The sequence below is a fragment of the Octopus sinensis genome, linkage group LG15 (genome assembly GCF_006345805.1).
Source record: "Octopus sinensis linkage group LG15, ASM634580v1, whole genome shotgun sequence".
NCBI classification, from domain to species: domain Eukaryota; kingdom Metazoa; phylum Mollusca; class Cephalopoda; order Octopoda; family Octopodidae; genus Octopus; species Octopus sinensis.
The window spans coordinates 67651242-67677175 of NC_043011.1; the positions used below are offsets into that span (position 1 = coordinate 67651242).

Genomic DNA, 25934 nt, shown 5'->3' on the forward strand with positions numbered 1-25934 from the left:
AATCACTTACCGCCTGACCGTTGTCCCTTGCCCCGATTCATGGCTGAGCAAGTTGGAGCGAATCCTTTTCTGCTTTTTGTGGAAGGGAGGAAAGCCACTTGTGAGGCGCTCCGTTTGCTCCCAGGAACCGTTAAAGGGTGGGTTAGGAATGCCTTGGTTGATGATGCGCAGGCATGCGTTGAGGCTGAAGTATCTCTGGAACCACCTGGAGGGTGATAAGGTGTGGAGTCCGCTGGCAGGGGAATTTTTCCCGAGACCGGCTTCCTTAGTGAATTTTAAACCCGGTTACATCAAAAGACGGAATCTGACTTTATGGCAAAAGGAGTGTCGGCAGGCACTCACGCTGATCCACAAGGCGGGCAAGGCCGGCTGCGGAAATACCACCTCGGTATTTTATTGCAGGCTGGTAGAGGCAAAGAACGACGACGTCCTAGGAGGGGCTCTGGGGTTCGACGAGGACCAGCTTACCAACCTGTTTAAAAAGACTTTCAGGACAGGGTATTTGGATAATTTCCAAAGATCCCTGGCCTGGCAGTGTTATAGGAATGCTTTACCTGTTCGTGAGAAGTTATCGCGGCACGGAATTTCACCGACATGTCCAAGATGTGGGTTGGACGATGAAACCGTCCAGCACACTTTTGTACACTGTCGGCAGTTGTCAGGCTTGATAAGTTACGCAGAACACGTGTTATCGCATCTGGGACGAGTACAGCTGTCGGCTGAGTCTATGATTAAGATGATACCGCCAACTGGACTCTCGAAGGAAGGTGAGGCATGTTTTCACTGCACGGTTGCAGTAGTAAAAGAATGCATGTGGCATACAAGAATGGAAGGAGTCGCAATAGGATCTTTTGTCTCAGGCCCCGGCTTGCTCACTTACTTCAGATATCATCTGAAGAGCAAAATGGGGCTGGAAAAGAAGACCTTACCACGAGGTGTGTATGAAAAAAGATGGAAGGAAGTGGCGAAAAAGGTGGGTGTCAGAAACCCAGTTTAACTATGGATGGAGAAGAGGAGAGGAAAGCTGCGGGTCCTTATAGGTTGCCGGGGTTTCAAATATATCGGTAAGATTTCAATCTAATGTAACGTTATATTAGTCAATGCAAACGACAATTTAAATACAGTTTTTTGTATAATGAATAATCCATATATTTTGGAAATTTTTAAACGAACCACTTAACTGTTTTTTTGTATGTATGTCCTGTATTGTTCTTCTATGTACTGATTTTATAATCATAATAAAGAAATAATCGAAAACCGGTGTTTACCATACGTTGACGAGAGGCAAAAACCTTGAAACTATAGTCCGTATGTATCACTTAGGTTTTCGAGGGAGGATGACCTCTCTTTGCAAATATCATAAGGGCACAGAAATTGTGTCTAAGGCCAGCTGGAGACGTCGATCTCCTGGGGCTAAAAGCGTCAGTAACACCCACCCCCAGTGGCTAGCCACATTCAGATGGCTAGTACACTTTACGTTGTCGAGCGGTTACTGTTTACATCTCGTTCGGAGATTTATTAATGCTTTATATATATATATATATATATATATATATATATATATATATTTATTTTTTAATTTTTTTTATTTAGTTTCAGCTCAGAAGCTGTGGCCATGCTGGGGCACCGCCATTTGGTGTTGCTACATGATTTTACTTCACGAATGCTTTTTAGCAAATGCCATTTGGTGCATAAAAGAGTTCGATGCAGCTGCCCTCATCTGCACCTCCTGCCGTGAAGTTGGTTCATCTGGTAAACCTGACAGGAAGAGATCCAGTTTCATTTTAAAGACATCTGCGTCCACCCCATGCAGGTCTCTTAGGTTCTTCGGGAGGATATTGAAGAGCTGTGGGCCTCGGAAGCCTAGGCTATCACAGTATCTTGTCCTAAATCTTGATGGCAAATTTGGAGCCTTTGGCACTATGCAGTGGCGCCCAGTTCTGGCATTTGTGTAACTCTCGATGCCAAAGTTTGGGACAAGTCCTTCTAGGATCTTCCAGATGTATATTATGGCATATCTTTCTCGCCTACGCTCTAAGGAATAGAGTCTCAATCTCTTGAGTCTTTCCCAATAGTTTATATGCTGCACAGAGGCTATCTTCTTCGTGTAGCTTCGTTGGATCGCCTCAAGTTCTGTGATTAACTTGACACTGGATGGTGACCATAGCTGAGAGCAATAGTCAAAGTGGCTTAGGACAAGTGTCCTAGCAGAGGACCATCATGGTTTCCTGGTCTCTTGTTCTACAGGTTCTAAGAATCCATCCGGTCAGCCGCCTACATTTCATTGCCAATTTAGCAACATGCACAAGAAAGGTTGCATTATCACTCATGTAAATACCCAGGTCTCGCACTGATCGTGCCTCTGGGATTGCAATCCCTCCAGTTCAGTGTATTTATTGGGTATTGCATTTTGTTGTGCATGCTAATAGTATAAAGCTTGAAACTTTCCAGCATTGAACTGCATGCTATTCTTTTCAGCCCACTTGTATATTTCGTCCAGCTCACATTGCAGGTGCTTAGTGTCCTCAGGGTTCTGTGTTGCCTGTGAAACTTTTGTATCATCTGCATAACTTGTGATCGTGGCTCTCTGCGTGGCTGAGGGCATGTCAGTGAAGGCCATTATGAACAGTAGTGGTCCCAGAACAGTGCCTTGTGGGACACCGCTCACTATTTGCGTGTTAATGGAAGTGGCCCCATTGGCTACTACCACCTGACTTCTATCATTCAGAAAGTCATGAAGGCATTCTCCCAATTTTCCTACTATGCCAAGATCACGCAGTTTGTGACATATCATTCCATGATCGACTTTATCAAAGGCTTTTGCAAAGTCGAGATATATCACTTCCACATTTGAGTGGTTGAGCAGTCGCTTCAGCACCCAGTCATAGTGTTGTAGGAGCTGAGTTAAGCAGCTTCTTCCCGGTCGGAAACCATGTTGGGTGTCAGGCCGCAAGTCATTTTCTTCAAGGAAGGTGATTAGTTTCCTTCTGACTATTCGTTCCATGACCTTACTGATGTGTGAGGTCAAAGAAATAAGTCTGTAGTTCTTGGCCTCCGCTCTGCTACCTCCTTTATGAATAAGGCATATTTTACCTTCCTTCAGTTTTCTTGGAAGTTTGCCAGTTGCAAGGAAGATCTCAAAGAGGAACTGCAGTGGTCTTGCTAGGACTCTCTTACATACTTTTAGAAGGATTGATGGGAATCCATCGGGGCCAGTAGCTGAGTCTGTTTTCATTTCATCTATAGCCTTTATTACATCGTCTTCCTTTATATCGATGTAATTTATCGTCGCCGCCTCTGAGTTTATATCTGCAGTGGTAAAGAAGTCAGTTGGATTGGTGATTTGGAGATGCCCAAGGGGTGGAGTGAAAACACTCCTGAATTGCTCATTCAGTATTTCACTTACTCTCATTGGTTTTCCTGTGAGTGTACCATCCTCTTCAAGGAGTGGCCCTATCCTACAGTGCACCGTAGCTGTTTCTTTGGCATGCATGTAGAAAGCTCTGGAGTTAGATTTTATGTTGTATGTAGCCCAGGCTTCTCTGTCTGCTCTTTCTTTTTCATGGGAGAGTTGCAGACATTTTTCAATTTCCAGCAGTTTTATTTTCAGGCGGGACTTTTCACTGCTTTCAATTTATTTGTTTAGGCGATTTGAAACTTTTGTACGCCGTCTCATTAGAATTTTCCTCTCTGGGGATTTTGCTCTTAAATATATATATATTTTTACTATACATATATATATATATATACATATATATGTATATATATATATATAATATATATATATATATATATATATATATATGCGTATAGATATATGTATATATATGTATAAATATATATATATGTATATATATATATGTGTATAGATATATGTATATATATATCTGTATATATTTATGTATATATATATGCGTATTTATATATGTGTATATACATGTATGTATATATATATATATATGTATATATGTATATGTATATATGCATATGTATATATGTATGTATATATGTAAATTTATATATATATATGTATATATATATGTATATATATGTAAATATACATGTATATATATGTATACATATATATATGTATATATATATATATATGTATATATATATATGTATATATATATGTGTGTGTGTGTGTGTGTGTGTGTGTATAAATATGTATATATGTGTATATATATATAGTTGGAATTTACAAAAGTTGAAGATGGGTGTGTAAACAAAGGGCTGTATCAGTTTAATGCTCGGGAAGGTGAGAATGCCTTTTACATTTTGAACTGATGCGCTCCAACAGAAAGGATATATATATATATAATATATATATATATATATATACATATATATATATATATATATATATATATATATATATATATATATATATATATATATATATATATATATATGCATGTTTATGTATGTATGGATGGATGAATGTATGTGTACACATACATACAGATACAGAATGATATTCTTGAACATATCTATTCCAGGTTACTTGACCCAGCCTATATTGTCAGTGATACCGAAGTGCTGCTACGGGAATATTTAAAGATACGTAATGCTCAACCAAGCGACGATGAATGGGAAGTTGACAGCCCAATTGTAAAATCTGGTTAGTTACGCTTCTTCTTGTTTCTACTGAGTCGGTACAAAGGCAATATCCTAAAGGACACAATACAGAGTTTTTGGGTTTTTTTTATAATTAGCTTTTTTTTATTTCCGGTTTTCCCTGTTATAATTGAAAACAGCACAGCGAGGGGACTGTGAAGTCTTGTATAAAACAAATGGGGAAGTGTCACCTTTTATTTGGAAAAGAAAGGAAAAGAGAGAGCAAAAAATGCATAAATAATAATAATAATGGTAAATAAATAATAATTACATATGTTATGTGTCGTTTCGTTCTGATGGGAAATGGACAACTCAATTGAAGGCATATATCGTTTTAAGTCTTTATTTGCTTTGCATGTTACACCAACTGTCTGACATTCAGCGCAGTGATACTTATATACCTTAGACATAGCGTAGTAGTACTTATAAATTAGTGCCAAAAGCGGGGACGTATTCCAGACACGCACGCCCACGCATGCACATAGATATGAATGTGTAACATCTCTTCTTCTTGAAAAAATAAAGGGGTCTTTTGGCAGTGAAGACAAATATAGTAGTCTTCCTTACTCTAATGGATTGTCAGCGCGAGGTGGCAATCCTGCGGCAGAAACCGTGAGAGTATTCTGCCTCTGCTTTGTAATCTAGCAGAATTAGTTACTTATCTTTTCATTTTTTTTCAAGGCCTTTGTCATGAATAAAAAGAGAAAATATTTACATTTTTATCAAAATATACCATTACTTTCAATTGCCTAAAAAAATTTAATAAGAAAATGAAAACCAAAATTGAGTAAAATTAAATTAATCATAGCAGTTTTGAAAGTTCATGTATATTTTTATATGAAATTCATATGGTAGCAGTTATTTGTCTCCTGATGTCTGCTAGCCATAAGAGTAGTAGTAGATTTTTTAACGGTATCGAACCGGTGGCAGAATGTTCTTTCTCCATCTGGTGGATCTTGTGCTTCGCACCGGTGTCTGAAGTGTGTTGTTGGGCTACCGATAGGTGGTTGTGCCCGTTGGGGTGATAATTCTGTTGGTGTTGTCACTGATGCAGTAGGTGTTGTACATGTTGTCTGCTGAGGGGTGGTTGGTGCCCGTTGGGGTGATGATTCTGTGGTTGTTGTCACTGATGCAGCAGGTGTTGTACACGTTGTCTGCGACAGCTTTGGTGTTGGGCGGATGTGGGCCCTGTTGCGTCTCGGCTGCCTACCAGATTCCGTTTCTATTATATATGATCTTGGATTTTCAGCTCTACTGACAACCTGTGCTGGGATCCATGTTTTAGTTACGGGATCTTGAGTATGCACATGTTGTCCTCCAAGTATCTCAGGTAAGTATTGTGCATGTTTGTTGTAATATTTCTGTGATTGTTCTTGAGTGGCTGCTAGCTTTGCCCTTGTCTCTTCCTGGTCAATAGGAGGTTGGATCTTACTTGGCAGGGTAGTTTTGTACTTCCTGCCATTCAGCAATTCTGCTGGGGATTTCATATCAGCTCTCAGTGGTGTCGCTCGTAGGGACAGAAGTGCCAGGTGTGGGTCTTCTTTAGTCTCTCGGCATTTGACTAGTGTTCTCTTCACTGTCTGCACCTGTCTTTCTATAAACCCATGACCTTTGAGGTACTGTGGAGATGAGGTTGTAATATTGAACCCATACTCATCGGCTAGCTTTTTGAATTCTTGCGATGTGAACTAGGTTCCATTGACACATATGATCTGCTCTGGTATTCCTTGCTCTGCTAGAAGTCCTCGAGCCACTGTAGTGATTGTTTTGAATCTCAGGTCTTTCACTTTTCTCACAAATGGAAATTTGGAGTAATAGCAGGCCATTATCAAATACCATTCTTGGTTTTCTATGAACAGATCTACTCCAATAGTTTGCCATGGTCTTCTTGGGATGTCACTAGATATCATTTCCTCCTTTTGTTGTGAGTTTCTGTACTTTTGACAGCATGTAGAAACTGTATTTTCTATGTCTTTGTACATGCCTACCCAATATACTGCTGACTTGGCTCGGAGCTTGCATTTCTTCATTCCTAGATGCCCTAGGTGGATCTTGTCAAGAATCTCTTTTTGCATTGACTTGGGTATAATTATTCGGGGTCCAGTCATCAGGATTCCATTCTCCACTGATATATCATCATGGATGGTCCAATATTCACGAATGAGGGGCTGCACCTGACGTCTCTTTTCTGGCCACCCCTGAATCACCATCTGAGTAAGGAGCTGGAGTTCTTCATCTTTGCTGGTCTCCTCTTTGATTTCTGCTAGCTTTGTGGTTGTTACATTTACAATGTAGTGGACGTTTATGCTTAGTCTTTCCATCTCCTGTTTATCACGTGAGGATAGTCTGGAAAGAGCATCCGCCAATATCAGGTCTTTTCCTGGCTTGTACCTGATATCGTAGTCGTATGTTTGAAGCCTTAACAGTAATCTTTGCAGTCTGGTTGGTGCTTTTGTGAGGTTTTTTCTATGTATTTGTTCTAGCGGGCGATGGTCTGTTTCAATATAGAAATGTCTGCCATACAGGTATGTATGGAACTTTTCACATCCATATACTACTGCCAGGAGTTCCCTTTCAATATTTGTGTACCTTGCCTCTGTGAGAGAGCTTTCGAGGCATATGCAATGGGTTTACCTTCCTGTATCAGTGCTGCACCAACTCCTCTCATAGAAGCATCGACTTGGAGTATTATTGGTTTGCGTCTGTCATAGTATTGCAGAGTTGTCTCCTTACTGATGAGCTTTTTGATTGCTTCGAAATCCTGTGTGTATGAAGCACACCAATCAAACTCTACGTCATATTTGTTTAGATCTCGGAGATTTGCATACCCAGCCAGCTTGTGTATGAAGGCTCCCATGTAGTGGATGAGTCCCAGGAAGCTCCTGAGTTCCTTCTTGTCTTTGGGTTCTTTGATGTCTCTGATGGCTTCCACTTTAGCGGGGTCTGGTTTAACTCCCTCTGCAGAGTATATAATTCCAAAGAATTTGCACTCCTTTGCTTTTATCACACACTTGTCTGCATTAAATTTGATACCTGCTTGTCAGGTTTTCTCCATAGCTTCATGTAAATTGAAGTCATGTGTGGTCTCATCCTTGCCATGCACTTGGATGTCATCTGCTATCCCAATTGCTCCCTTGCAGCCTTGGTAGGTCTCATCTATTTGGCTCTGAAAAACATCTTGGCTCACCTTCAATCCAAATGGGAGTCGGTTGAATCGATATCTGCCAAATGGTGTGTTGAAGGTAGTAAGCATGGATGACTCTTCGTCTATCTTTATATTCCAGTACCCATTACTGGCATCCAGTTTGCTGAATAATTTGGACCCAGCCAATGATGGTGTGATTTCTTCAAGGGTTGGAATTGGATGGTACTCTCTTTTTAATGCCTTGTTCAGGTCCCTTGGGTCGAGGCATATCCGTAGGGTACCATTGGGTTTTTCCTTGATTACGATTGAATTTACCCAGTCTGTTGGTCGTGTCACTTTGGTGATTATTTCTTTTTTTCCATTCTGTCCAACTCTGTCTTCAGCTTCTCTTTTAGTTCTAGAGGGACGCGGCGAGGTGGGTGAACAATTGGTTTGATATTTGGGTCGACTGTTATATGGTATCGACATTTCACAAAGCACTGTATCGTCAAATCATTCAGGGTACATGCTTATCAGTTCTTTGTTTGTGATGGGTGGTCGGTCTTTGATAGGCATATCTCTGTCAATCCTGCTTGGAGCTGCCTTCACTTCACCATTGATTGACACAATATTTAGCTTTTTGCAGGTATCGTGTCCAAGAATTGCTGGTCCCTCTGTTCTTGTGACATTAAAAGAACACGTGATTATTTTTCCTTTGTGTGTCCCTGTGATTGTTGTTTTGCCCAGTTGTGGAATCCTGGTACCTCCGTACGCAGTGAGGATTACATCACTTGGTGTGAGGATTCCTTCTTTGACTTTATCCTCTTGTGTCATGTGTTCTGGGAACACCTTTTTGTGGAGGTTGACAGGCAAGATATCACTCTGGGCTCCAGTGTCAATCTTCAGCCTTAAGTCAATGTTTATTCGTTTCTGGTCGTCATTTCCCATCTCATGCACATTTATTGAGCCGACTGCCAAGAATTCCTCCTCTGAGGTGTTTTGTTCTTGTTGTTGGGCATGTATATCTCTTTTTCTATTTCCGCTCCTCTTTGAAAATTGGGGCTTGTTTTTCTGGGATTTTGTTACCCTACACATATTTTCCTAGTGGTTGGGTTTTCCACATGCTTTGCAGTGTGTACCGAATGCAGGATATTTCTTCCGGTTATTGAACTCATGCTCCGTACCACAGTACTGGCATGTTCTTTGTTTGCGGGTATGTGCCTAGATACAATATCTACACTGCTGCCTAGTGAGTTTGTTTGTAAGGTAAGTGAGGTCATTTGTTTGGTAGTGGCTTCGAATGCTCTTGCAGTGTCTACTGCTTCTATCAACTGGAGAGCGTCCTTACCTATGAGGGATTTCTGAACTTCTTTATGAGCACACCCCCATATTAATTGATCAACAATTCTTTCGTCCTTATCTTTGAATTTGCATTTTTCGGCAACATTCTTTAATCTGGACAGGAAGTTGTCAATCGTTTCTTGTGGGTCTTGTTTCAGGCCCCTGGAATTCGTATCTGTGAATTCTATGGTTCGACCTGGGCTCTAGGTGCCTTTCAAATTTCTCTAAAAGTGTGTCTGGGTTATTGCAATCCGATTCTGACATGTCCCAGCTATTGAATAGGTCTAGGCCCTCCTCTCCCGTCCATAAAAGGATGTAGCTTACCTTTTCTTCGGCGGTTGTACCTTTCAGGAAACTTTTGAAAGCTAGTTGAGTTTTCTGTTTAAATTTCTTAAACACTTCCACGATATCATCGGAGTCCCAGTTCATGGTTGGATGTAAATTCATCTGAACAGTGACGGGGTCGCCATTTTGCAACCCCGTGTATGTATGTCCGCTGCCACCATGTTATGTGTCGTTTCGTTCTGATGGGAGATGGACAACTCAATTGAAGGCATATATCGTTTTATGTGTTTATTTGCTTTGCATGTTACACTAACTGTCTGACATTCAGCGCAGTGATACTTATATACCTTAAACACAGCGTCGTAATACTTATAAAATAGTGCCAAAAGCGGGGACGCATTCCACACACGCACGCCCTCGCATGCACATAGATATGAATAAATAAATAAATAAATAAATAAATAAATAAATAAATAAATAAATAAATAAATGAATAAATAATGATAAATAAATAAGTTTCGTTTTGGGATTTGATTTGGAAGATTCTTTATGTGAGTTTGTGTGCTTGAAGCATATTCTGTTGCGCCTGGGGAGAGTCATTCTCTTTTGGTGCCTTATAATTTAACACACTCACCAGTAAAAGTTCTGCTTAATTCTTTTTTATTCGTTTTTCTTTTTTATATTTTTTTATATTTTTCATCACCATCATCATCATCATCATCATCATGCTAGCATGGGTTGGACGATTTTGACTGAGGGCTGGCAAACCAGATGGCTGCACCAGGGTCCAGTCTTGATTTGGCAGAGTTTCTACAGCTGGGTGCCCTTCCTAACGCCAGCCATTACGAGAATGTAGTGGGTGCTTTTTACGTGCCACTGGCACGGGGGCCAGTCAGGCAGTACTGGCAGTGACTTCGCTCGAATCTTTTTGCACATTCCACCGGCACGGATTATTTACTTTTAATTTTGCATTTTTTATTTTTTGTTATAATTGGAAATTTGACCAGTGAGTGTGTTAAATAATAAGGCACGAAAAGAAAATGACTCTCCCCAAACACAACAGAAAATAAATAAATTATGATGATAAATGAATAAATAAATAAATAATAATAATGATAATAATAATAATAATAATAATAATAATAATAATAATAATAATAATAATAATAATAAACAGCGAAAAAATAAATAATAATAATAAATAAATAATATTAATAATGAATAGAATAGGTGCAGGCGTGGCTGTGTGATAAGTAGCTTGTTTAGCAACCACAGGGTTCCGGGTTCAGACCCACAGTGTGATACCTTGGTTAAGTGTCTTCTACTATTGCCTTGGGCTGACAAAAGCCTTATGAGTGGATTTGGAAAACACAAACTGGAATATATGCTCACATTATATATATATATATCACGTGATCACGTGACCGACCAGACCATCAGATGTTGTTACACATCGCTGGTCACAATGCGTTAACATTGTTTTAGCCTTCGAATGACGCCACCCCGCTGGCTAAGCGAGCAGGCCAATATATATATATATATATACATATATATATGTATATATATATATATATATATATATATATATATATATATATATATATATATATATATATATATATATATATATATATATATATATAGTATATATATATACTATATATATATATAGAGAGAGAGCTGTCTATGATTGGGCCAAAAGTAACCAGAGACATACACCCTAAAGGAAGCACCCGAAATCTCTACAATCTGTACTTCCACAAAGCAGATTGGAAAAAAGAGATCCTCAGAGAGGACTGCCCGGAATGTCTCTCCACACCAGACATTAACATGAAACTAGAATGCTTCATGTCTTCTATGCAAGCCGTATGCCAGAAATTTGTCCCAGAGCACAAGGCCAAAACAAATAGGAGCAAGATTCCAAGAGACAGGAAGATCCTCATGAGACGACGGACGAAGGTTGCAAATCGTCTCAAACAACATCCCAAAAGTAGCAAAACGTCCCGCCTAAACACAACACTGATGGAGATCGAAAAAAGGCTGCAACAATCCTATGTGAGGGAGAAAGCAGACAAAGAAGCCTGGGTTATAAAAAACATTAAATCAAACCCAAAGGCCTTCTTTCATTACGCGAAAGAAACAGTCTCAGTGCACTACAAGATAGGACCCCTCCTCCAAAAGGATGGCTCCCTCACAGACAGTCCAACTAAGATCAGTGAGATGCTGAATGACCAGTTCAAAAGTATCTTTACGACCCCGTTGGAACACAGAAAAGTGAACGAACCAGTGGACTTCTTTGCCGCCTCACCTATAACCAGCAAGGCGGTTACAATAGAATGTATTGACATTAGCGAAAAAGATGTCCTACTAGCCATAGATAAAGTGGACACAAACTCAACTGCTGGTCCAGATGGTTTCCCAGCAATCCTCCTCAAAGCATGTAAGCATGCCCTGGCAAAACCCCTCAAGATTCTCTTCCAGAGCTTTCTTGCGAATGGCAAACTGCCAAGCAAGCTGAAGGAAGGAATAATATGCCCAATACATAAAGTGGGAAGTAGAGCAGATGCCAAAAACTATAGGCCTATCTCTCCTGACTGCTTTTACTATAGAAATCCTAAGCCACAGAATCGTCATAAAATGCAAGATATTCTGCTTTAAATGAAGAAATGTTATCAATGATATGAAACATTGGTCTAGATCGATGCTGTGTGGTAATGGTCTGGACGAGATGACAAGTATCATAATGGCGGTATGAACTGTCCTGAATTGGTGTTGTAACGGGTGAAAGAAGTGTTAACGCAATGGCTGCTGGGTGTGTAGATATATTTGAAGGAAGGAAGGCTTTCGGAAATGATGTGAGAAATATATAACCAAAACGGTAACCGGAAGTTGCCCAGGATAATGCATTGGAGCAGTCACGTGGCAGATGGAAAATGAGGGGAAGTGATATGATGGTTACTGAAAGCGTGTGTGTATGTGTGTGTGATCAATACCTATGGAGCTGTGCTTACCTCCGTCGACGGGTGCCTGACTTCAATTTTTTCCTAGATTCCTTTTCTATTGTGATTAACGAAATTATTCCAAAACATTTTATTGCAATGAAATACATTTAAAACATGTTATTCTATGCTCCGAGGTACATTATTACATACCGTTTTCACTTCTTTTGGGTTTAATATCTAGCTGTTAGCCTTCAGTTGCGATGTAGTGCATTGACTGATAAATTGCCTCATTGTAGACACACAAATTAACAGAGTCAATGCTCTGTACGTTAATAACCAATATCTGGAATGTATAATGTTGCATTTTGCAGCAATTTGACTGAAATTACATATTTAGGAATGAATTAATAAATTATAGAAATCAAAAACTAGTGCATTTTATTTTCTGTATATATGTGTATACTTATTTGCATGCATGCATGCATGCATTCATACATACATACATACATACATACATGCATGCATACATACATACATACATGCATGCATGCATACATACATACATACATACATACATGCATACATGCATGCATACATTCATACATACATACATACATGCATACATACATGCATACAACATACATACATGCATACATGCATACATGCATGCATGCATGCATACATACATGCATACATACGTACGTAATTCATACATACATACATGCATGCATACATGCATGCATACATTCATACATACATACATGCATACATACATGCATACATGCATACATACATACATACATGCATACATAGATACATACATGCATACATACATGCATGCATACATGCATGCATACATTCATACATACATACATACATGCATACATGCATACATAGATACATACATGCATACATACATACATGCATACATACATGCATACATGCATACATAGATACATACATGCATACATACATACATGCATACATACATGCATACATACATACATGCATGCATGCATGCATGCATACATACATGCATACATACGTACGTAATTCATACATACGTACGTACATTCATACATACATACATACATACATACATACATACATACATACATACATACATACATACATACATGCATGCATGCATGCATGCATACATACATACATACATACATGCATACATACGTACGTACATTCATACATACATACATACATACATACATACATACTTCTTACTAATATATTATTTTCATAAATCAGACAAACCAAATATATCAACCTGTCAGGAAGTTGGACGCAACTTAGCGCGGATGGGTAACGAATTTAATGAAAAATATCAGGAGAATACCAACTGCGTTCTTGGTGAATACGAACCTAGTTTAAATGAATATGATAATTTCAAAAAAGCTGCCATGAAATTGTTATCAAAAATTCAAGAACCAGGTCTACAGGTAACTGCAATCTCATTTTTCATATTACCTCACAAAAAATTATAACATCTACACTTCTGTCCCATTTTAAATGAATTGTTTAAAATTCAAATTTCAAGGCTGCTGTTCCTGTCCTCTTTGTGTATAAAGAAGATGTTATACTTCTTCTGATTCTTTATCCAGAATCGGCTTTTGTTTTGTGTGTGTGTTTAAATGGTCAATACTATCTCTAAATTTACACACTTTAAAATGATTCGCTCGCTTTCACTCTCTCTTTCCATCTCCCCTTCTCTCTTCCCCTTAGTCTGTCTCACACTCACATACATACACGTACATGGGCACATACACAAACACACACACACAAACAGCATAGGTCTGGTGGAGCAGTATGAGGAAATACAGGCTTCTTATATATATATATATATAATATTAATTCGAGACAAAACCACTATTTTGCAAAACAAACGAGGAAAGACTTAATCAATACATAAAAGTTTTTAATATAAAGAAATATATATATATATATATATATATAATATATATATATATATATATATATAACGGGAAGGTTTACGAAAATAAACAAAAGACGAAGGCAGGTGGAGTACAAACAAACAAATGTATCAGTATGGCACTCAGGAATAGAAATAGTTAGTTAAGTTAGTTAGTTAATTATTTGGCTCAAAAAGCAAAAAGCAAGGCCATGTCTTTTACGTTTCGAGCTTACGCTCTTCGACAGAAAGATACACAGAAAAGAAACAAGGAGAGAGAAAAATGCGTGTAGGAGCTAACGGTCTATTATTATTATATTATTATTATTATTATTATTATTATTATTATTATTATTATTATTATATTATTATTATTATTATTTTATATTATTATTATTTATATTATTATTTATATTTATATTATTATTATTATTATTATTATTATTATTATTATTATTATTATTATTATTATTATTATTTTATATTATTATTTATATTATATTATTATTATTATTTATTATTATTATTATTATTATTTATTATTATTATTATTATTATTATTATTATTATTATTATTTATATTATTATTTATATTTATATTATTATTATTATTATTATTATTATTATTATTATTATTATTATTATTATCATTATTATTTATATTATTATTAATTTATATTATATTATTATTATTATTATTATTATTATTATTATTATTATTATTATTATTAGTATTATTATTATTATATATTATATTATTATTATTATTATTATTATTATTATTATATTATTATATTATTATTATTATTATTAATTATTATTATTATTATATTTATATTATTATTATTATATTATTATTATATTATTATATTATTATTATTATTATTATTATTATTATTATTTATATTATTATTTATATTTATATTATTATATTATTATTATTATTATATTATATTTATATTATTATTATTATTATTATTATATTTATATTTATATTATTATTATTATTATTATTATTTTATTATTATTATTATTATTATTATTATTATTATTATTATTATTATTATTCTTATTATTATTATTATTATTATTTATATTATTATTTTATTTATATTATTATTATTTATTATTATTATTTATTATTATTTATATTTTATTATTATTATTATTATTATATTATTTATATTTATATTATTATTATTATTATTATTATTTATATTATTATTTATATTTATATTATTATTATTATTATATTATTATTTATATTATATTATTATTATTATTATTATTATATTATTATTATTATTATATATTTATATTATTATTATTATTATTATTATTATTATTATTATTTATATTATTATTATATTTATATTATTATATTATTATTATTATATTTATATTATATTATTATTATTATATTATTATTATTATTATTATTATTATTATTATTATTATTATTATATTATTATTTATTATATTATATTATATTATATATTATTATTATTATTATTATTATATTATTTATTATTATTATTATTATTTATATTATTATTTATATTTATATTATTATATTATTATTATTATTATTATTATTATTATTATTATTATTATTATTTATTATTATTATTATATTATTATTTCTATTATTATTATTATTTATATTATTATTTATATTTTATTATTATTTATTATTATTATTATTATTATTATTATTATTATTATTATTATTATTTATTATATAAGTAGATAGATATACATATACATATACGAGGTCTGATCAATAAGTATTCAAACTGTTGCCATAGTAACGAAGCTAAAGCATGCAGAGTGAAGCTCCTTGAACTCTGCTCTGTATGCAAACTAAGTTTTAACGTTCTAGTTCACTTCTGCTATTTACAGCAGTGCCTGGAAGGAAGGTGTGTACCGTGATACTGTCACATTGGCCATGACAGATAAAGTTGTTATGGCGACAGCTGATCACAGGCCTACGCAAGGTTGCAGAAAGTGTATGGAGAGAAGTTTATGAGCCGCACACAAGTATACAAGTGGTTTAGACGTTTCAAAGATGACCGAAAAATGTCGATATTGACGAACGTTCTGGGAGACCCGCAACCAGCAGAACTGAGGAAAAACATCACAAATGTACGTGCAGCTGTGAGGGGAAATAGTAGAATCACCATCTGTGAGTTATCAGAGCATGTGCAGATTAGTTACTGTTCAGTCCAGTCCATTATCACTAAAGATTTGAATATGAGACGCATGTCTGCCAAGTTTGTGTCAAAACTGCTTTCAACTGAACAAAAAGACACTCGGGCTTCAGTTCCGGGTTGCGGATCCGTGGAATAAGCTGCCGGACGAGATGGTGAAGATGCCGACGACCGCTCGGTTCAAAGTCTCCCTTGACCACAAGTGGCCTGAACTCTTTACATGAACACCACCCTGTACATAACTCCATGTCCCCCTAAATGGCCTTGCTTTTTGCCTTTTGAGCCAAAATTTAACTAACTAACTAATTAAAACCTCTTTGATCGTGTGGAGAACGATGAAAACTTTGCAAAGGCATCTTAGCAGGTATCCCAAAGCTTTTGGCAAAATTTGATGCAGATTCTCTGCTCAGCTTTCTCTGTCATGGTCAATGCGACGATCGCACACTACACACTTTCCTTCCAAGCACTATATATATATATATATATATATGTGTGTGACAGCAGTGTTACCGATACATCAAACAAGTTGTCACCTTCTGAATTTTACTGAATAGAATGGGTCTTCGTGAATGTGCAATAAAGTCAAGGTTTGCGGTTAATTTTGACATATCTTTCAGACAACTCCGTCGCCTTATCCAGTAAGAATATGATTATCGAGGGATAAAAATCTACAATATCAAACTGTATATCTAACTGTATGCTTATTCTTTAAATTCTTTTCTACTCTAGGCGTAAGGCCCGAAATTTTGGGGGAGGGAGCCAGTCAATTAGATCGACCCCAGTACGCAAATGGTGCTTAATTTATTGACCCTGAAAGGATGAAAGGCGAAGTCGACCCCGGCGGAACATGAGCTCAGAATATAAAGACAGACGAAAAGCTGCTAAGCATTTCTCCCGGCGTGCTAGCATTTCTGCCATCTCGCCACCTTGCTTATCCTTTGAATTCCTATGACAGTGCTCTGCTTATCCATTAGCTTCTTAATTTTATTTTTTATATTTCTTAGCAATATTTTTATACTAAAACTTTTCCGCTCCTTGCTGGTAGGACCGAAATAGGTTTATACAATGTATAAATCCTAAAGACTAATTCATTATCTGAAGATCTGACATTGTAATATGCTTATAAGGTTTTCCTTCCACAGCGGATATGTTTTTCATTAATAACAAAACATAATCCTCCGGATGACGTAAGAAAATAATTAAGGAACAATTTCGCCCTGTTTGTTTTGTTTTACTGCAGGAATCTCTGAACTTTCTAAACATGGAGACTAAGGAAAGGAAACTTGAGCTACAATATGAGTCTTCATCGCAGTTTTCTCATTGGATGCATTGAAATGAACGTGAAACTTTACATACTGATTTCACTTAAATCGCACATTATATATATATATATATATACACGCGCATATAGATAGATAGATAGATAGATAATAGATAGATAGATAGATAGATAGATAGATAGATAGATAGATAGATAGATAGATAGATAGATAGATAGATGCATACACACTCCTACGAACATTTATCATATATGTGTATGTAAATATCTATATATGTGTTATATGTATGTTTGTGTATGTGTCTATATGTGTATAAGTAATTTAGGGTGAAGCGAAAAATATAACTTTCGAAATTTGTTACCAAAAATCGATATTTTGTTGAGAATTAGGGTTAAAAGAAAGGTGTATAAAGAATTTTGTGGTTAAATATTTTTTCAGGCTCCGTAACGCAATTAAAATTATTAAACATCGCCATTTTTGGTCGAACTTTGGATTTCATGGGTTATAAAGTCATAACAAATATTGTTTCTACACAGCAGAAGGCAAAACAGTAAATATAATATACTTAAAAGGTTGCATACCAAGATTCAATATGATTTACTAATATTTTGAGGTTCCGCATTGACGATAAATAGTACGGGAGTGTGATGACTCATAAGTCAATAAAGCGCCATGACAATGAATGCCCAATATTTTGTACTCCGTGTGATCTTAGCGAGTGAGTTTTGCCAACTTACAAGGACGTACTAAAATGTGTTTTATTTGAACCAGAAAAAGAAAAGAATGTTATTAAGAAAGATCCTTCAATTAAACTAATTATCGAGATTGTAACAGAAAAGATAATTCTTGCGTTATGATTGAGTCGGTTAAACCGAAAATCTTAAACTTTTATCTAAGGTACCAAGCATTACAAAAATCTGTGAAAAATAGTAAAAATATGCCATCGTTTCAAACAGAAGGCAATGTGTTTAAAAACAATGCAACAAAAGATTTATTTGACATTTGCTGCTCCAAGCGCATCTCCTTTAAAAACTGCAGTTGTAGTTGTGACAAAATGTACCACAGAGTGAACAATATTTTTTACAGGATCAACGTGTCAAGAATCAAAAATTGGTTTACACGTAATTTTATTTTAATGTGTGTGTAATCTAGATCTCATCTAACACATATTTTCGATGACCTGGTGTTACGAATAATAGAGAAAACAAAAGTCGAAAAGTCTATTTATTTCACATAATTTCAAAATTTCAAGTGCGTTGCGTAACTTGAAGATATAAATATTAGAGCTTGAACATTTAATACTCTTGTTTCTAAAGGATGTTATAAAGAAAAAGGGGTTCGTTATAATGAATGTGAAAAATAAAATGAAGTACAGCAAACGTGTTATAAATTGAATTTTCGCTCATTATTCAAAATTTCAAGTGAGCGGAGCTGAAAAATGTAAATTAAGGAACTTCAGATTTTAACAGTTGTTTTTAAAGAATTTCGCAATAAAACATATATTTCTGGCAACATATTTCAAAAGTACCTTTTTCACTCCACCCTAACGTACATATATACATACACATATATATATATATATATATATATATATATATATATATATATATATATATATATATATATATATATAATATATATATATATTGTCTTTTCTTCTTCCAGCTAATCGCAGTATTTGAAATCTGTCACCGATATACATCTACGCACCCACCATTGACTGATGGAAGTATACAGCATGCTCTAAATACATTCGTGATACTTTCACTTCAGGTGGTAACTGGGTAGGTTTTGAATTCCTTTCTTAATATTTTTTGCTATACAATATTTTCGTAAAATTTAGATTATTTTCGAGATACCTTTGTAATAATTTTCTGAAGTATTTCCATTTTGTTTTTTCACATTTCAAGCTATTCTATTCTGTTGACTCCATTGTGTTCCTGTGTTCCTTTTTGAAGACTGTTTCTTTTAGAGATCTCTGTGTAGATCCATTTCTTGACCATTCCATAGTGTTATTTTAGTCTATCGTTGCTGGTTTGCCCTGATTTTCTTCCTATTTTTGCCCTTTTTTGCTATAACTTCTGTAATATTGCTGTAGATTTCGTTATATTTTCACTTATAGATTGTAAAGTGTCATTTTTCTTCACGCTTTTCATATTATTATCTGACATTTTGTGTTCAATTTATAGATAAGGTAACAATTTCTTGTATACTCATTTGCATCATTCTTCTTTAGATTCCCCGTTGTAATTATAGATGTTTTCTTAACATTTTTGTAGTCTTTTTGTACACTATTCCATTTAGTATACAGATTTTAGTTTCCTCTTAGGCGACTTTACAATTTTATTAAGGTTGTTGTTCAGCTGGATCAAGGACGGATGAATCAAAATGTAATCTATATCTGCTCTTGACTACGTAGGCATCTAAAACAATTTGCTGTAGCGTGATATATGCTACCAGATCATACTTGCTCGCAACAGATGTTTAAGCTTTTTGCGTGTAAAGAGAATATCCTAGAGTTGTTAGATAACAAAAATTGTGAACAAAATTTTGTTAATTAGAGCCATGATAGGCTGACGGCTGATCATTTTACTCACTTCACCACACAACCCCTGCTAATCTTTCTATCTCTAATTACTGAATCAAAATCACTTTTTTATAGCGTTATTCTCAATACAGCAAGGTGTTCCGCTTGGATCCGATATCAAAAACCTTGAATAAAAATATAAAATTGATGAAGTTATAATGAAAACATGTAAATAGATTTAAGCAATTAATTTAAGTGAGAAGATCGAGGGAGAAGATCAAGTAGTGCAATGGTAACACTGTCATCTTACAACAAGAGATATGGTCAAGATCATTTTGGTGGTATGGCACCTTTTTCTGCCGCAAAGCAAGCGCTGAGATTGATGTAACTGACTACCCCCCCTCCACAAAAGCCTCAAACTCTGTGCCTTTAGTAGAAAGCATTATTTTCAGTTGCAATATTAACTGCTGTCTCTCAGCAGTAACACAAAATTAAAGTCGCTAATGTTAAGAGTTACCAATCTATATTTAAAATGTGCAAACGAACCATATTTCTATACATTCGTCTGTTGTTGATCTTTTTTTCATTAATTTTCAATAAAAATTCACATCCACTGAACAGCTAACCTCAACAACAACCACGATACATATTCTTTTCTACTCTAGGCACAAAGTCCGAATTTTGGGAGAGGGAGCCAATCGATTAGATCGATCCCAGTTCGCAACTGGTACTTAATTTATCGACCCCGAAAAGCAAAGTCGACCTCGGCGGAATTTGAACTCAGAACGTTAAGACAGATGAAATAGCGCTAACCATTTCCCCCGGCGTGCTAACGTTTCTGCCAGCTCGCCTTCTTACAACCACAATATATTTTGTTCCTTTTACGACCCCAAAGTACTTTGTTTGAATTAGTTGATGGCCACTTTTGCACTAATATCCTTTTTGATTGGATTTCATTAATTTATTCGACAGCCTTTATATATTTTGTTGAATGGCTGTTCTTAGTACTTTGGTGTCGTATATTGTTTTAGCAACAATATCCTGTCACATCAGAACGTAGTGTCCCAAAATATTTTCGTAAGTACTAATTAAATATCTAATTTCTTCCACAGATATATGGCATAATCGATATTCTCAATTTCATCTTGGAACATTATGGACATTACATATATTTCTGTTGACATTAGCATCGCTCACAAGGTTTCATCTGCCGAAATCATGCATGATATTCATGTGTGAAATATTTCTTACCAGAGTTTCTTATGCTCATCCAGCAGTTCTGGGATAACCACACGGAACTTTATGGGAACTGGGTAATCCTTGAGAGTAAACAGCTGACTCTGATATTTCAGCTGTTGTTCTCTCATTTGAACACTTAAATGAGTTAATTGTTCTAACCTTTGGTGTAAAGGTTAAGAATTCAGGAAAGAATAGACAAAATATTTGTGTAGTCTGTTTTTCATCGGGTGATCCCAGCTATCTTCACAATATATAGTGGGATCAAATATTTGAATTTGAAATGAAGGAAATGTGTAGTAAAAGGCGTGTATAATTCAGATATTTTACTTTTATTTCTTATTTTGTTTACTTATTACGAAGTACTAAAACTTTTTGGTCGATGGCAATTACGTATAGGGCTATTTCATTCTTATTAGAAACTGTCAGCATGATTTAACATGTGACTTATAAACATTTTATGGAGCGAGATATCTCGTTAAAGATGGACATATTTACAATCAGGAGCAAATACATGGAATGTACGTTTTAAAATCATATTTGTGTAAAACAATCTTAAGAGTAATAACCTTTTTTTTTATTCTCATGCACTAGAATGGATTTTTCTAAACTCTTAAATTATATTTTGAAAAATCTGTGACGCAATTAGGTAGCATTGCGACGAACATAGATACTTCTTTGGCGATTCAGTGTAGCGTAGCGCACTATTTACGTTCGTCTGATCTAGATCACTGTCACATGTATGCAAACATTTATTTACTCTCCAACACATATAATCACTGAGTTTGATATTATTTTTGGAGATATCAACAATAATAGATTGCACGAGAGAGATCGCCATGTTTCTGCCTTTAAAAAAATTTGTCTGATGACAGTTTCGGAAAATTAGAAGAAAATTTTCCCAATTTTCGACTGTAAACTTTTTAAATTTGTATTTATTCTACAGTCATGTCAATCAGTTTCTTTTTAATGCAGAAACATAAGTATTGGGTGATAGTGATGACTGTGACGATAAAGTCGATAATTTAATTACATTTTAGTAATTCTCTTCTACGGCACCTTTTGACTTACGTATGCTGCTAAGGAAATAAACTGACAATCGAACAGCTTGGATAACAACTTCTATCTATTTCTGGAATTTTTGAGACAAAGAAATTTGGATGAATATTACTGGTCGAATAGTCAAGAAGGCCACTTCGCTGTCAAGAGGTCTTACGCTCAATCCGGGTCAATCACGGTCTCTGGTGATTGCATAACTTCTTGGACGAATATACTGGATCATAGTATCCAACGAAGGAATAACTGGCCATGGGGGTTATTATTGCAGTGAAGATATAGTATATAGAGAGAGATAAATAGACAGAATGAGGGAGAGAGAGAGAAAGAAAAAGATACAGAAATGGAGAGAGATAAATAGAGAGACGTTATATAATTAATTGGAAAGTAGTTTAAGAATGAGTAAAGGACTATTATAAGGTTTACTGCCTTTTTTAATTTACTGCCCAGAATTTGAGCAAATACATTTGAAGTATTGTGTCGGATGTGTGACCAATACTCCTGCACAGGAATGGGATACAAATACAACAGATATAGGCTCTGTCTGCAGTTTGCTCTAAGTGTTTCCCTTTTCTGCAACATTGTGTGTCTCTCCGACATATTTAGTAACCTGTTATTGCTATAAATATTAACATTGACGTCAAGTTTCTGGTTAACATAGCCATGCTTAATATATAATTTACATACAAATACCACATTTTCTTTTACTCTTTCAGAAACCAGAAAGAAATTAAGTAAATACTACAAACTTCGATGATGAGGCAGACAACCTAACTGAAAAAGTGAATGAAGAAAATTTTAGAGAAGAAAACCAAGGAGATGGCCCCTTACTGACTATTGCTGAGAACAATGATAACTACGACCCACAAGGATTTGCCTCCTTCAAATGGTTGTGACAAGTTCTTTTTCTTACAAAGGAACTCAGACAAAGGACGTCCAATAAGCCTGATCGTTCATAGTAACAGGCAGATTTTCCAGCGTTATACCAGTTATATTGCGCTGGTTGGTCGATGTAGGTTAAATGAGGGTTTTTTGTCATGAGTAGTCTTCCATAACAACAACTTATGAACCACCTGTGATAAGACAAAAGGGTCAAAGGTCGTTCCTGAGACAGAAGATTAGAAAACCGGTTTCCGGATTCTTTGGCGTAAATATTCCCCACCCCACCTTCTCCACTTCCTGGACGAGAGTCAGGTCCATTGCAAATTGCTCATTTTTGCCAGCCCAAGTGGACTGGAACAACGTGAAATGAAGTGTCTAACTCAAGAATACAATGCATCGCCCAGCCCAGGAATCGAAACCGCAGTCATACAATCATGTGTCCAACACCCTAACCACAATGCACCTCCACAGTGATAATAATAGAAAGGAAAAAAACATTTCCACTTTTGTGCTGGGTGTAGAGTCGACTTTTTCTCTCTGGGGTCCTTCACTATAAAAACTATTAGTGGGTCCTTAATTCATTTAAAGTAACGTTTAAAATATTTGGTGAGGTTACTTTATACAGGGACACCATCTCATTGGATTAACCATAGTTAAGTTAGCATTCGTGTATTTGATATAATGAGTATCAAAATTTTAATTAGAAATGATTATGTGGAGAGGGAAGAAACAACATAAACCCACAACCTTCTATTTGTATTTACTGATAATCTCGTTACTACTACATGTACAGTGTAATATATTCTTGGCTGGAGAGGGCTGATAACACCGAAACATACTGGTAGTAGTCTCCTGTAGATGGCAAAAGGATGAACATAATACTACGTAATGAAATAATGTCCTTACTCAACCATATAAAAACTTTTTCATTAGATTTCTGATACTCTATTAACAATTCTTTTCCCATGCAGATGACGTGTTTAAAAAAATTAACGTTTCTGATTTCATTTCTTTAAATAAGGTAAATTTCCATATTTTCACAAATATATATATACTTCGTGATTCTAGTATAATTATTTCTATAAGAATGTCGTTTAAATTTGACGATGTAACACCAGTCCAGAGTTGCCTTCCTTGTCTACAAAAACTTACTAACGACAAATTTTATCCAGAATTTTTTTTTTTTTTGTAAGTAATCAATGAAAGCGTTATAATAATTATAAATAATTATATTTTAACAATTATAGATAATTGTAAATAATTATATAATAAGTATAAATAAAAATAGTTTTGATTCCAACTGTATTATTTAAAATCTTCATTTGACAGAAGTATTACTTGAAATATCCATTTGACGCAAATAAACCCTTATCGCTGCCAAATCTTAAATCTCTATCTCTCATATATTTAGAATGGGTAATTACGGAGAGAGAAAATTAAGAAAGAGATTGAAAGAAAAGTAGATAAAAATACATAAATACGTGTGTGTGCGTGTTTGCATGATATATATATCATAATATATCCGAACTAAAGATGAGGAAACAAATGGGAGAGAAGGGTTTACGCATCCAAGATGGACAGATAATCAAGTCCTACCTCTGATCCCATGCTGTAGTGCTGACAGGGAAAGTGAAGTGAGGGCAAATCGAAGTGGAGTTGATACCCCCGTCAACGATGCTATCTCTGATACCCCTTATTCTGCTTGTTCCCCAACTCCCGCCCCTCAGACTTTACAGCTCAGCATCGTCTATACCAACTCGTGCTCCTTATTCCCAAAGTTCAGTGAACTATTTACACTGGCCATACGTGACTCCCCTGTTGTGATAGCTATCACCGAGACTTGGCTGACTCCAGCAGTAAAGGACTCAGAAATCCACCTGCAGGGCTACGTCCTTTTCAGATGTGACAGAGGAAAAAGGCGAGGTGGAGGTGTTGCTGTGTATGTTAAGTCTGAGCACAAACCGTCCAGCGGTATTCTACCCACTAATGCTCAACCTACAACAAAATTTGATGCCGTCTATTGCTAGCTGAGCCTATCCGAGTTTTGCCTGCCCGTGTTGGCTGTCTACAGGCCGCCTCTTGCCGACCCCCAGGACGATGCTCATTTACTCGAAGCGATAAGATTCGTTTCAGCTTCGCATGACTGTTTGGTACTAGGAGACTTCAACGCTCCCACGATCGATTGGCCCGCATCAATTTGTACAACATCTTCCCGGTTCGGCCAGGCCCTTCTTGACGTGGCTGAAGATTGTTTTCTATCGCAACATGTTGAATATCTGACAAGGCATCGGTCTGGGCAGCAGCCATCTATGCTAGATCTGGTATTCTCCCGCTATCCAAGATCAGTGTCAGACGTATCTGTGTGCGCCCCTCTTGCCAAGAGTGATCATGCGGTCCTGAAGTTCGTCATGCACACAACTTTTTCTACGCCCACGACTACTTCGCTGCCACGTAGAGTCTTCTCTGCAATTAATCTTGAAATTCTAACCGAGGCTTCCGCGCTTCTGGAC

General features: G+C 35.5%; 1 protein-coding gene across 5 annotated transcripts in view; it reads left to right on the forward strand.

Annotated features, from left to right (window-relative positions):
- The window catches only part of LOC115219866 (zinc finger protein 318), a 62052-nt gene extending 37250 nt beyond the window's left edge, over positions 1–24802 (forward strand). For all 5 annotated transcript variants that reach the window (XM_029790164.2, XM_036509804.1, XM_029790163.2 and 2 more), the window contains 4 exons: positions 4500–4621; positions 13573–13763; positions 19389–19507; positions 23259–24802. In XM_029790164.2, the coding sequence (XP_029646024.1) occupies positions 4500–4621; positions 13573–13763; positions 19389–19507; positions 23259–23280 (454 nt within the window). In that variant the 3' untranslated portion in view covers positions 23281–24802. The remainder of the gene's footprint in view (positions 1–4499; positions 4622–13572; positions 13764–19388; positions 19508–23258) is intronic.
- The last annotated feature ends 1132 nt before the right edge of the window (positions 24803–25934 follow it).